Source organism: Triturus cristatus, chromosome 9, assembly GCF_964204655.1.
Source record: "Triturus cristatus chromosome 9, aTriCri1.1, whole genome shotgun sequence".
In the NCBI taxonomy this organism is placed as follows: domain Eukaryota; kingdom Metazoa; phylum Chordata; class Amphibia; order Caudata; family Salamandridae; genus Triturus; species Triturus cristatus.
The window spans coordinates 838,278,078-838,292,799 of NC_140592.1; the positions used below are offsets into that span (position 1 = coordinate 838,278,078).

The following is a 14,722-nucleotide window of genomic DNA, read 5'->3' on the forward strand; positions in this document are numbered from 1 at the left end:
TCCGGATCCAGTCTAACGCCTGGGGATATTCTAAGGTGAGGAATCTAACTAACGTGTTTCTTTCAGATATATGGAAGTATGCATCCTAGAGGTTGAGTGACACTGTCCAGTTGCCAAGCTTCAACACCAGTAACATTTGAGCTAAGGTCGGCATCAACGTTCCATTTTTTGAGGAAGAAGTTCAATTTCCTGACGTCCAGGATCGGACGCTGATTGCTGTCCTTCTTGGACAACAGAAGTAATATGTGTAAAATCTATGACCCTTTTCCTGCTCCACCACTAACTCCACTCCTCCTTTCTGTAGGGGAGCTGCCTCCTATTGTTGAAGTATGGCCAGGAATTGGGCCACAATTTGTAGACCCACTGTCGGAAGTTATGTCCTTGCAGGCCAGGAAAAAGGAGGACACCTGTACACCTGAATCTCCAGGTGGAATTAGGGGAGCAGACTAGAGCTGCTTGCCTGGTGATACTGGGGAAGAGGACGAGGACACTGCTGGATGGATCCATGGCCCTTTCCTCTGGCTCTACCGCCACACTGCTGGACCAACAGGTCTGGTTGGTGCTGGGTCTGTGACTGGTATGGCTGCCATTGAAGAAAGGAGGCTCCACTTCAGAAGCATTGAAAATGCTGAAATTGGTAAAATTATCTTGAAGGGGCTGTAGCTGAAGTCTCAAGGAGCAGGCTTCAACCTTGGTTGCTTAAAAGCTGTGGATTGCCTAATCGGCCCTGTTTTCAAATAAGCGAGCCCTGTCGAACAGCAGGTCTATCAAATTTAACTGGATGTAAGGAGAGAAGCTGGAAGTACGGAGCAAGACATGTCTCCGGATAGAGACCGAGGTACCCATAGCACAGGCTACAGAGTCAGCTGTGTTCAAGATTGATTTTATAATATGGCACCAGGTGTTCTGTCCTTTTTGGAGCACTTCCTGAAAATGTCCTCTTGCCTTCAGCCACACGAGGCACCCATATCAGAGCTATATCCCAGAGGGTGTGGTATAGCTTGCAAGGAGACAATTGATGCTGATGGACCCAGCAGAGAATGACTTCTTTTTCTAGGCCTCCAGGCATTTCGATTCTCTTTCTCAAGGGATGGTCCCCGCCGACTGTCTCGATTAACAGGAAGCCTGAATGATTACACTCTCATATGAAGGGTGAGTTAAAAGAGTGAGTCACCTAGAGCTGGGCAATAGTGGCATGCCACCAGACTGTTGACAAATCAAAACCAAAGGGGATGATGGACGGAGTGTTGAACATTGCAAGCACTCACCCCCAGTCAACTGATCTGGGTTTAATCCATCATCATTCTTTAGCTCACTCCGCCACCCCAGTTCAGACATGGCCCTATGCAAATCAGTCTGACCCTGTGCCTCTTGGGAACAGTCCAGCTTGTTGACAGCAGAAGCTGAAGTTGGTTTTACCAGATCTAAAAGGGCGTCCTTAAAGAACAGCAAGGGCTCCACAGTTGGTGTTGTTGTCAAAAGGACATCTGTTAGGACATTAATCTTGACGTCCACCGTGTTAAGTGAAGAGACAACACCTACGCAGCCTTTTTCACTATTCAGGGCTCGAAAAATCTGAAAAATGGTACTAGTCCTGCAGGTCTAGTACCTTGAAAAATCTCCTCGACCTAACAGTAACCTACTTGACCTCCGCCTCTGAAAGCGGAGCAAATGTGACAAGAGAACAAGATTTAAAGGCATCTTTATTGGTCATTTTCTTTGTGAGCAATAAAAAGGCCTTTAAATCTTATCTTGTCACATTTGCTCCGTTTTCAAAGACAGCGGACAAAAGTTAGTATGTTTTCCTACTCGCCAGAAAGGGCGAGTAAGACCTAGAAATAGCTCGACCTCATTAAATTTACCTCGCAAATGTGAGCGGTCGAGTGGATTTGTCGAGCCCTGCTATTGTATGGTAGGACACCACTTCTGGCATAGGAGGGCCATGGGGGCTTTCCATATATAATTCAGGGGAAATGTTGAGCTCACTGTCAAATGAAAGGCTTTGAAGGTTGTGCACTTGAATATCACCAACACCTTTATGTGAGTAATGATCCAGAGGGTCCAAGTCGGTTCTAAACAGGGTCCTGCTTCCTGCTCCTGTAGTCCTCCAAGTCTATGAACCGTTGAACTTCCCTGCGTGACCTGTTCTGGAGTACATTTACGAGACTGGCGTTGTGTCCATTACCGGTGGAGGTGTCGGAGGTAGAAGGGGGGCCTGCTAAGGCATGAGCGTCTTTTATGATTGTGACTGATCAAATGAATGTGAAGTCTGCATTGGGCTCAAAGGGGTGGCACAGAGTGGCATCAGGGCCATAGAAATGAACATTGGAAGTCCAAATGAAGACATGGGAACAGTATGCACATCAGATGGTGTTGATGTCTAGTAAAGAGGGAATGCACAGCATGGAAAAACACAGTTGCATCAGTCTGGTGTCGGGAATTCGGGTAAGGCTGCAGTCCGTATCGAAACTCAGGTTGCAACAGTATTAGTGCAGAGAAAACTGGGAAGAATGGTAGAAGAGCCAAAAGGGGCAGAGGTGGCTCAGGGGCAGGGGAAGGGAATGAGCCGCTCTGAGGGGGAACTACGGGCTCCAAGTCAACCAACTACGGTTCCGAGAATGACAGTCTAGTGGGAGTTGGAGTGTGCCAAGGCGACTTACTTGGAGGGTGCCGAGGCGACTTACCTGGAAGGCGGCAAGGGGACCCAACTTTCACATCCAAATACTTCCTGTGCTTCTTGCTTTTTCCTCCTGAAAAGTAAGAGGAATGCAATCTAGGAGGTCTTTAGTGTTGTCTACACCATTACTTTCTGGCAATTCCATAAACAGTTTTGCTTCCTGCTCTTTCACAGTCTTTGTGTATATGTGCCAGCATGATTCACAGGCAAAGGAGTCGTGGTCCGATCTGAGGTACCAGAAACAGATGGAGTGGTGTGTGAGGAATACTCCTCGAGGGGGAGAGAATTTCAGGCCTACGTTGAAGCCCCGAATAGTGCAAGAACCTGTTGTTTGAAAAGTGTCAGGTGTTCTGATGACATTGGATGCTGTTTGGGAGTAATGTTGGGAGGGGTAGAAGTGAGTTCCAGGCAATAACCATACTGGATAATTTGTCTTACCCACTTGTCTGTTGTGATGGAATTCCAGACAGGCAGGAACTGTGAGAGACGTCTCCCGACAGGAGTGGGATGATCGGGGGAAGCGCAGGGAAGTCACTGTTTGGTATTAGGGGAGCTGCGGGTATTATTATCCCTGCCTCTGCCCTTGTTGTCGTTCCCCCTGTAACCTCCTCTAGAGTATCCTCTGGAAAAGGAGCCCTGGTTGGGACTTTTGTAGGATGAGGACGGGTGCTCTGGCGTATTTGTTTTGGAGCCTGCTCTATAGAAGGAACATCGAAAGGAGCCTCTCGTAGAGGGTGACTGTAGGGCTCCCATAGACTTGGCAGTCTCTGTGTCCTTTTTAGGCCTTGCCTACGTAGCGCGCATGCGCTGCATAGGATAGAGACCTGTAGCCATTGAGTGCCTTTTTCAGGCTAAAACGTGCACTTCAATGGCAACGCGTGCACGTGTGGCAATTCACTTGCGGGAGCGAGCTTGACACCATATGTTTGTGATTAACTTACAAACACATGGTGCCCCTGGCTCGCTCCAGCAAGGGAATCGCGCAGGCCCCCTCCTTCTTTAGCGCGACTCGCACGCGCGCGTTTTTATTTATTTTTTCTTTCTTACATGTGCTTGTAGCTCATCAGCTGTCTCACGTGGAGAACATCAAATCAAGTTACTGTTTGCTTTAAATAGAATGAGGTATCAGATGAAAACACTAGAATGAATAGTTAAGTCGAATCCATCGCGCTACTTTTAAGAATCCTTTGTTTCCGTAATGCCTCGAATTCGCAGCCTTGCCAAATGAATATTGCACTGCACAATGCCGAATAGCATCTAACTATAGCACCACAATGTACCACATCCAGAGCAGTCCCCTGGATTGCGATGCTGGGGTGTGTGGTAGGGACGCCATCCAGCAACATTGCTACCAAGCTTACTCAGCCATCTGTTTTACATACAGCGAAAGTTACATTCCTTTGCAATTGTGACATCTACTGGCCAATGTAGGTTTTGGCATCATTTATTAGATGAATATTCGCAAGGGATGTTAGACTGAGGAACAGTACAGGAAGAACTATTCTCGCACTAGTAACTTCCCTGACCAGTACTAGAAATAGATTAATATACTCCAGGAACTAAACATGGCAGAGGGGTACTGGTCTTGAGGCGGGGAAAACTGAATCATTGAGAAAGATAGCTGCTGGGCTCCCTTGCTGATGTGTACTTCAGGATCTCATAATTTCACCACTACCTAATTACTCAAACGTCTCATTAGAGCTCCTTTACTCTTAAGAGGACGCTTATCAGCAAGGCTGTTGTACCATTAATGGACGATAGCTGCACTTCTCATCGGGTATACCAATAGTAAATAGCCACAGCACTTCTCAACAGGTCTGTTAACGCAATGATAAAGAGTACCAACACTTCTCATCAGGTTTGTTAAACCAATAGTGAAGAGTTCCAGCACTTCTACCCAGGTCTCTACAAGCAATAGTAAACATTATGAGCACTTCTAAGCAGGTTTTTAAAACTAATAGTGAAGATTACCAGAACTTCTCATCAGGTCTGTTATATCAAAAGTGAAAAGTACTGGCATATCTCAGCAGGCCTTTTAAAGCCATAGTAATGAGTGCAAGCACTTATAAGCAGGCCTATTAAAGACATAGTGAAGAGTACCAGAACTTCTCACCAGTTCTCCTAAAGCAATAGTAAACAGTAGGAGCACTTCTGAGCAGGTTTGTTAGAACACTAGTGCAGAGTACTGGCACTTCTCAGTAGGTCTGTTATATCAATAGAGAAGAGTAATGGCACTTCTCAGCAGGCCTCTTAAAGCAATAGTATTGAGTGCGAGCACTTATTAGCAGGCTTATTAAAGCAATAGTAAAGAGTTTCAGCACTTCTCAGCAGGTCTATTATATCAATAGTGAAGAGCTCTGGCTCTTCTGAGCAGGTCGGTTACACCAATACTGGGGTATGCCAGCACATCTCACCAGGTTTAGTATACCAATATTAGAGGGTCTCAGCATGTCTGTTCAACCAATGGCGAGGAGCCCCAGAATATCTCAGCAGGTGTGTTACACCAGCAGTGAAGTAAAAAAAGCACTTTAGAGCAAGTATTTTATAGCAACAGTGGAGAGTACTAATGCTACTTTACAGGGCGGCCAGACCATTAATGGACAATACCAGCACTTCTCAGTAGGTTTCTTACACCAAATGTTGAGGATTGAAGGCACTTCGCATGAGTGCTTTATTAGCCATAACGAGAAGCACAAGGACTCCTCAGCAGGTCTGTTATAGCAGCAGTGAAGAGTCTCAGAACTTCTTAGCAGGTCTGTTCTACTAGTAGAGAAAAGTACGAGCAGTTCTCAGTAGGTCTGTTACAGCAATAGCGAAAAGTCCTGCCGCTTATCAGCTCTATTATGCCAATAGTGAGGAGTACCAGAACTTCTCAGCTGGTACGTTCTAGCAACAGCAAAGAGTACCAGCACTTCTAAGCATCTCTGTTATACCAATAGTTGAGAGTACCAGTACTCCTTAACAGGTCCGTTATACCAGAAATGGATAAAACACTTGCTACTCAGTTGGGCTGTTATACTTGCAACAGGATATACCACATGTTCCCAGCAGAGCACTAATAAAAGTAATAGACAGTATCTGCACTTTTAAAAAAAAAACTGTATTCATTTACATAGACTTGTAAAGCACAAACCGTGCTACAATGCTCTCTCTACCTCTTCCACTCCATCTATCACGCCCTTTGCTTTCATCTCTCTTTGTATCTCCTTCACTGTTTCCGTTGACTCTCTCTGCTTCCCATGTCTTGTTTGTTTAATACATCTGTCTTACCTCGGTCTCTCTCTCCCTATTTCACCATTCTCTACTTCTCCCTCGCCCTTCCTCTGTATTAGCCTCATCTCTCTACCTCATCTGCACCTCTTTTCTGTCTACTTCTCATATCTTTCTATTTTTCATCCCACCGGCTCTACCTGCCTCTCTGCCTCGCTACTTTGTTTACCTGACCTGTCATTCTGTGCTTCACCTTTCTATTTGTGCATTTATACTCACCTCTCTTCCTATCTTATTTCTCTCTAGACCTTGCCCCTTGGGTTGGCACCTTTCTTACCAGCCTACATTTAAAACTGCATGCCAAGCCTCTAAAAACAAGCATTGTTATAGCCAATAGGTCTCGCCTTCGGGACAATATACGTTTTTAGCCATGCAACAGTTGATGTTATTGCACCAAGGATATTGTGCTGCATAACTAAATACTTATAAGGTCCCAAAAGCGAGACCTATTGGCTATGCCAATGCTTGTTTATCTTTTCTAAAGATGTGTCCACTGCAGGACCAAAAAGGTGCTCATGGTCAAAAGGTTGATTAAGGATACTGTTTTGTACCTCTTGTTTAAAACCAGATATTCTGAGCCAGGCATGTCTCCGTAGTAAAACACTGGTATTTACTGCGCGGGACGCGGTGTCTGCGGCGTCGAGCGCACATTTGATGGATGTGTTAGTAGTCAGTTTGCCTTCTTGTATAAGGTCATTGGCTTTATCTTTATATTGTTGAGGTAGGTGTTGAATGAACTTTTCAAGCTCCTCATGGTGAGCCCCGTCATACCTCGCCAGGAGGGCTTGTGTGTTGGCTATTTTCCAGTAGTTTGCAGCTTGAGATGCCATACGTTTGCCTGATGCGTCTAATAATTTAGATTCTTTGTCAGGAGGTGGTGTGTCACCTCACCCGAGAGTTTGCTCTTTTGCGTGCATTGGCTACAACTAGGGAATCTAAAGGACGTTGACCCTTGATATATATGGGGTCAAATGGGAGCTGCTTTGTATTTCTTATCTATTCTGGGGTTAAGAATCCTAGCTCTAACTGGGTCTTTGAACACCTCAGGAGCGTGTCTAAGAAGACCTTTTAGCATTGGCAAGACATGAGCCGATTTTTGTGGCTGGTCAAAGGCTTACAGAAGAAAATCCTCTTCTACAGGGTCAGAGTGTAGTTTGACTTCATGGTATGCTGCGGCCCTATTTATTAGTTGGGCAAAACCCACATTGACATCTGGCAGTGATGGTTTTGAGGGGTAGAAATTCGGATCATTATGTAAATCCGGATCGGTAATATAGTCATGCCATGGGTCTGGATCCTGTGGTGGATCATCAGGATCCTCAATGTCTAATGGCACTATATCTTCATCTTCTTGCCCATCCCCATGTGCATTGTCACTATCTGGTTGTGGAGAATGTGCTGGAGAAATGAGTAGGTTAGGGTTAATTGGTGAAGGTGGTGGTGGTGAAGTATTAGTAGCCATGTGTATTTTTCTTTAGAGGAACCGGTGCATGTGGTAAGTGTTCTGGTTTCCTCTTTGTAGGTAGCTTAGTAACTATATGCCCAGTCTTTGGGTGAATTAAGATGGTGGTTTGCTTCGGATCCGGGAGAAAAAGTTCTTCGGAATTGATAGTTTTCTTCGGTGTGGAAGATTTCTCTTTGGAAACTGTTCTTGGTTGTTTAGCAACAGTGTCTGGTATAGAAGCTTTCCCTGGCTCCGAGACCTTCCGCGCGGATTGTTTCGGCTACAGAGGTTTTTGTATGGGAGGTTTAACTATGGAAGGTTTTTCTTTAGATGTTTTCGGCTCCGAGGTCTTCGGTGCCGAGGTCTTACACGGCTGCTTCGGTGCCGAGGTCTTAACCGGCTGCTTCGGTGCCGAGGACTTATCTGCCTGTTTAGGTGCCGAGGGGTCTTTTGCCGGTTTCGGTGCCGAATGTTTTTCCGGTGCCGACGGACGGGGGCGCGGCATCTTGGGCGACTTAGCTTTCGGTGCGAAGATGGCTTTTCGGGACCTGTCTCGAGTCTGAGCTGGAAGGCTTTTCTTTGTCCTCAGGAGCCGGGCCTGGAGGCGGGGCGCTCGAAGTCTTTCTTCGGTGTGTACCTGAGCCCGGAGGCAAAGGTGTCACCGGAGCCTTTGGTATGGGCATGGGTGGGGCAGGGGTCTCGGTACTCACGTCCCGTTGAGCCGGGGTGACGTCATCTTTCGTGTCGGAGTCGTCTGCTTCGGAGACCGAAACCTGTTCTTCCTCTAGTTCCGGAAGGCCGTCGGGACCTGGGTGGAAGATGTCCGGAATGGAACCTGTACCTCGGGACATCTTGTGGCATCGAGCTCGACGATCTCGGATGGTCTTCTTGGACTTGAAGGATAGTCAAGCATCACAGTCGTCTTCTCGATGTTCTGGAGAAAGGCACAGATTACAAACGTAATGGAGGTCCGAGTGTGGTAATTTAGCACCACACACGGACATTTCTTAAAGGTAGTCCATTCCATCCACTTCCGTCGTTACCGGCGCAGGTAGGCCCAGCGGCCCGCATCGAAGTTTGCAGGTTTTCGAAAGTTTTCATCGAGGGTGCGCGTTGAAGGGTACGCGATCGAAACAATTCCGTTGGTTAGCTGTGATTGCGCGTCGAAAGGGGGTTCGATAACGACACCAACCCGGAGCACAGCAAGTCACATCCGAAACCGATGGCAGAAAAAAACAATCTAAGGATGGAGCCGATGCCCATGCGCACTGTCGACCGAAGGAGGAGTCACCAACCTCATGACTACAAAGACTTCTCGAAGACAAAAACAACATGCAAACATCCGAGCCCAACACCAGATGGCGATCTATGCAAAAGTGTACAATCTGCAGCTCATATGCCTCGAACATTGTATTTTCATACCTTTTACAAAACAAAACTTTGATGGGACTTCCATCAAGTTTCATTAACTACATCTGTATTCTTTGAAACATTGTCATTGTACTGTCAGCAACATTGGGACTAGAAAGAAATTGACAAACAGATCAAATGGGGCATTTTAATATTCGATTTAGGGATTATCCCTTCTCAATATTGATTTGAAGCCTAGAGAAGAACATCAGACAGGAAACATCAATTTCGATACATATGGCAACTTGTTTCACTTAAGAGTTTTGACAATAATTTGTCATTCATTAGCTTGAGAAGTAATAACCTTCCCTTGTAACACCACTGATCACTATGGTTAGTAATGTAAGATCAGTTTTCTGGACACATGATTCAAGTACTGGATGTGTAAAGCAACACATCCCCAATTTCAACTAACAAATCTTAAGACAAATTCCCTATTGTCTCACAATTAAAACTCAAAACAATCTTTGCCCTATTGAGTTAGCCCAATAAAAGACAATACCCTCAATATACAAATTGATTTTGAGGTAGGAATTTATCAGAGCCAACTCGAAAGTAGATAGCACTTAAAACTGAGTTTCTCTGCGTGAAGTTTTGCGTCACCGTGACCTGGTTAATCCAATAATACATTACCTAAGTTCAATAACAGGAGCAAACAACATGGCAATAATGGCAGGAAGCCCAGGAATATTCGGCATCAATGAAGTTTCCCTAAGTAGCATTGTAGAACCTGTAAAAGAGAGGGTAAGGCAGTTGCATCCTTGAAAATATAGTAATCTCTGTGGTTTATTTTTCATTTGTGTAACGCATACATTCCAGTAGATAGCAATTTTATGCAAGAAAATACACACAGTTAAATAGCGACTGGATGGATTATACGTGAGGGGTTTTGGGACCTATAGCCCTTCCCCAAGTTATATACCCAGTTACAGAGTAAAAAGAAACACTTAAATACTTTCCATAAACTTGGTTCTGATGAATACTGTGTTCCAGATGCAATTTATTTACCTTTACCAAATCTAAACACCAACTCCAACCTTTATTGATGCAGTCTTTGTGCCGCCAAAAACCACTAAAACCCCAGATTATAAAGCTAGTGCAGGCTGCTTCTTTCAGACAAAATATTCTGGGGCAAAAATGGTGCAGTCACATCCATGTCACTCAGACCCAGGTATTCCCAGCTACACAGGGATTCAGAAGATATGAGGTGCAGGAAGGGATACAGGTTGATGATAATCTGTAGATTTACCTTAGACTCCATTGAAGGTATGCACTTTTTTCTAATGGATTCTAATCCCTCTAAATATTGTATCTTTGAAAAATTCCCCAAGACATAAATAAACTAGCTGTAGGAACTTCAAATACCATAAGAATAAATACAAATCAAACGTATGTAGAAACCCTTGACGTTTATTCTCTCTTTCAACATTTCATAAGCTTGGCAAACCCTACAAACGGCGTTGTTGCAATTGCATTTTCCTCCACAGTTATTTCCAGGAAGGCAGGTACTTCAAAAATAAATAAATAAATAAAAAAGGATGGGCCTGTGTCAGGGTCCATGGGGCATCGGTCAATGTCTAAATGATCATCAAAGTGACTCCTTTGTAAATTTCCGGTCACATGTATTGGTGCAGTAAAGGAAAATAAAAAATCAAGGTAAAATCAATGTTATTGAAAATTGTACACTACCCAAAATACTTTATATTCATTCAAATATTTCTGTACCACTATATAAAAAGATCTGAGTTTGATGAATGCCCTGGTAAGGACGTTGTGTGTCATTAACAGAAGAAATCAAAATTTCCCGAACAAATATTGCATATGTCTGTATCCAAGGAAAGGTTTGGTATCCTATATTTTGAAAACTATTAAAACTATCAAACTTATTTAGTGAGTTCAATGAATTTTTTGTTTCATTACCCTGATGTAGATAAAACAGAATGAGACTTTATAGAAAAATTCTGAAACTCCTTGTCTACTTTCTAAAATTAATTCAAGGAACCACCTACAGACGTACGAGTTACTTACCTTCAGTAACGGTGTATCTGGTAGAGACAATTCTAGCCGCAGATTCCTTGACGTAGATTTATCCCCAGGCGTGAGACTGGATCCGGAATCTTTCTTGCCACAGCATCCCTGCGCGCCGGGGGTGACTCCGCCCAGGCGTCATCCGCGTACGTGACGTCAGCGAGGTCACATAAGACCCTCCCCGGCGCGCCCACATCAGTTTTTCCGCACCACAAGCCGGAACCACCAGATAAAAAACTGTGGAAACATGGGAACAGTGTGCGAAGAGCAGAACAACTGGAAAGAAACGGTGACTAACAACACCACCAGAGTATTGCCAACACCGCAGAACCCAAGGGCAGGGAAAGAAGAAAGGAGAACAAGCAGAAACCTGTGCAGTCACCCTGCCAGCACATAGACAACCTCCCATCCCAGTGCCCTGGAGGCAAAGAACATGTGTAAAAGTCATGGCACACGTAGGAACCCCCCCGCCCATCCTGAGCAAGGAATGGGACCAGTCCCAAGACAGACAGGGACAACAAACCTCCAAGTCACCCCAACCTAGAGGGCAAACACCCACAAGGGACAAGGTCAAGACAAGGCCAGATGACCCTTAATCAGAGGATATCAATGGAAGGAAGGGAGGGCAGGGAGGACAAGGTTAGGAAGCAATCCCCCCAAAACCTGGAGTAGCCAGAGCAGCAGGGCACCGGAGCACCCGAACCCCATCCTCCAAAGGACCAAAGGAGGAATGAACCGCCCCCAGACGGAGCCACCCGTCAAGAACAAGGAAGGCACTCACAGGAGACACAGCCCCCCACCGGGAGGTGAGTACCGAAGACCAACCCAAGGGTCCTCGCAGAATAGGGGAGGAAGGGCGGGCCGTGAAGGAATCTGCAGCTAGGATAGTTTCTACCAGATACACCGTTACCAAAGGTAAGTAACTCGTACATCTGATAGAGACTACTAGCCGCAGATTCCTTTGCGTAGAATAGATACCCTAGCAATACCCCCTGGGAAGGAGGGTCTGCAAAAGGACCCCATCAGCCATGCAGAACAGAGGGCCCCACATGGGACCAGATCAGTGGACCAGGTAGAACCTTGCCCCTGCCAGTCCAAGGGAACCCCACAAGCAGGACCCCACCGACCCCAAGGGGAAGTAGGAGGATGAAAGAAGGCTGAAGAAGCTTGTACACTCACAGCAGAGGAGCTAAGGGCAAGGACTGAGAGGCCGAAGCACCCACTCCCCCACAAGGCAACATAGCTTCCGCCAAATGCCAAGACAGGAAAAGAGGAAGAAAAAGAAGAAGAAGAAGAAGAAGCCTAGAGGGCCCAAGGAAACTAGGGGAAAGAAGGCGAACCGACTCCAGATGGAGAGCAGCCTGCCAGCCAGAACAGCGCGGGCAGTCAAAGCCAGAAGCAAGAAGAACAGCCCGAGGCCCCAGGAAGGGCGAGTAGGCGACACCCGGCAAGACAGACACAGGATCATCCCAGACCTCAGGACAGGAGCAGGGAGAGAAGGAGATGCCCGGGCCACCACTACGAGTGGCCGCACACACGACCTCAGGAAGCAAAAGCAACCTACCTAAACGCCATGGAGAACAGGCACCCGAAGGCGACCAGAACCCTCAACTAGAGCGCAAGCCATATGACAGCTACCACTACCCCACATAGGGTACGTTAAGTCCCAAGATATGGGAACCCTCTTTGGAAGAACTTCCACAGCAGAGGAAAAAACAAAAGAGCCACGGGGAAAAAAACACCCCCGCTGAAGGCTTGACAAGCAGCCCAAGCAAAGCAGAAGACCCAATCTCAGGGCCAAGTCTTCGCAACAACTCCTGCAGAACCACACACAATCAACACAAGGGCCGTCCAGCAGCCAACAATGCCAAAGTCCCAAGGAAGGACGAAAACGGCCAGAAAACACACTACACAGCCAGCTTAGGAAGGCCCAGAATCAACCCAACTCAGAAGTCACTGAGGAGGTGGAGGATAAGGCGGAGGAGGAGGAGGAGGAGGAGGACGGAGCCCTGCCAAGAGACTTTGGATGGCGGTGTCGGCCGGGGCATGGAACAACAGGCTGCCATCAGATGGAAGGTCGATGAGTCGCTCCCGAATATTCTCAGGGAATACTCCGTCCCAAAGCCAAGCATGGAGACAGAGAGCGACTGAGGAAGCCATGGCCCGGCCCAGCACCTCTGAGATATCCAGAGCGGAGCTGAGAATGAACGCCGCAAGCTCCCGGCAATCCAATGCATGATGCCGTAAGTCCACCAGGCCATACTCCTGGGACGCTGCAGATCCCAGAGACTCAGCCGAGTCCCACAAACAGGCGGAGGCCCTAGCCAGCAAACACAAGGTGTTAAGGGCCCACAGGGCCGCGCGGCTCGAGGCGTACATGATGCTCCCCCAACAGTTCAGCCAGCGGGCATCTCGGGATGGCGGAGTCAACAGTGGCAGCAGGGAGGGAAAAGCAGTCCGCAAAAGGGTGCTGGCGGCTGAGGGGTGAAGGGAAAGACACGCCGGGTCACGTGGCGCCGGGAGGTGCCGGTGCAGAAGCTGCTGAGGCACCGGGTCCCCTGAGGCAGGACGCCTCCAAGCCCCCGTCAAGGAAGAAAGGAGCGAACCTTCAAAGGGAAGTAAGATTTCCCTCCCACCAGAGCCCTGGTGGAGGACCTCCAATAGATGGTCCGCCGGAAAGTGAGCCACCGGGTCACCCATGCGCAGAATGCCTGCAGCCATGGACACCGCGTGAGCGAAGGCCACACCCGCCCCGTGGTGAAGAAAGCAGCTCCTCCGTGGGCGACGGCTGCAAACTAAGGCGGCCGTCCCCGAGGCTAAGTGGGGCGGGCAAGGGCCAGACCTGGAAGTCAGAAGGAGCCGAACAATGAGGGAACTGCCGCTCTTCCGACGAACACCTCTGTCTCAGTAAGGGCAGGGAGCCGCCCTTCGGCGCCGGTGAAAAAGACACCACACGGAGACCAGTCTCCGAGGAGGACGACACAATATACACAGCCTGCCTCCGGAGAAGGAGTGTCCGAAGACGAATCCGCGGTACGACACCTATGCGGAGCCTTAGAGTCCGCTTATTGAGATAGGACGTCGGCACCAGCCGGCGTTGCCGGACAAGGGACCTCCAAGTCACCCTGCACCGGCGACCGGAGTGGAGACCGGAGTAGAGCTGCAGCCGCACCGGCCCCGGGGCGGCGCCGGAGTGACGCCGACCCGACCTCCACTGAGGCAGCCACCTGCGTGGGGGAACGAGACGGGCCTGGGGAGTGGCACAAAGCCCTCTGCCAGCCGCAGCCCAGAATAAGGCGAAGATCGCTCGGCAACCCATGTGGCGGCACCAGGGACAATTCAACCTCTGTCTCGTCCTCCGACGAGGCAGTCGCACGTGGGGAGGGACGATAGGGGCCCGGAGAGGGACGAGGGGTCTTCCCTCCGCCTCGACCCGGAGCGGGACGAGGAGGGTCCACCGACCCCTGTGGCTCCGCACGGTCCAGCTGCTGCCGGCGCCGTAGCAACATCACCTCGGCCTTAAACAGGATAGAGAGGGGCTCGGGGATGAGACCCGAGCCCCGGCAACCTCCCCTGACACCACAGGGACCCCCAAGGGAGTTTGCGGCGAGGCAGAGACGCCGTGGCCTGAAGGAGGTGCCCCAGAGGAGCCGCACCCCATCAGTACCACATCCTCCAAGCCTGGATCTGAACAGTCGACGTCAGGGCTGGAGCCACCGGCGGCACCACAGAGGGCCCTGCGCAGAGCGAGGGATCCGCCAACGCCCAAGGAGGGGAAGGAGGAGAAGCCAGCGAGGCCTGCAAAGCCGCCTCGTATGTCTCCATTTTGGACTCTCGACGCCCCAACACCGGGAAACGGTGGATAGGACGACACGTAGGCCGCATCACCCGCA

At 48.5% G+C, this 14,722-nt stretch overlaps 1 protein-coding gene across 1 annotated transcript in view; it reads right to left on the minus strand.

The window, feature by feature from the left end:
- Positions 1-14,722, minus strand: part of TDRD9 (tudor domain containing 9) — a 2,714,501-nt gene that overhangs the window by 359,431 nt on the left and 2,340,348 nt on the right. Inside the window, exon 32 of the mRNA XM_085626273.1 lies at positions 9,435-9,531. Within this exon, the coding sequence (XP_085482399.1) occupies positions 9,435-9,531 (97 nt within the window). The remainder of the gene's footprint in view (positions 1-9,434; positions 9,532-14,722) is intronic.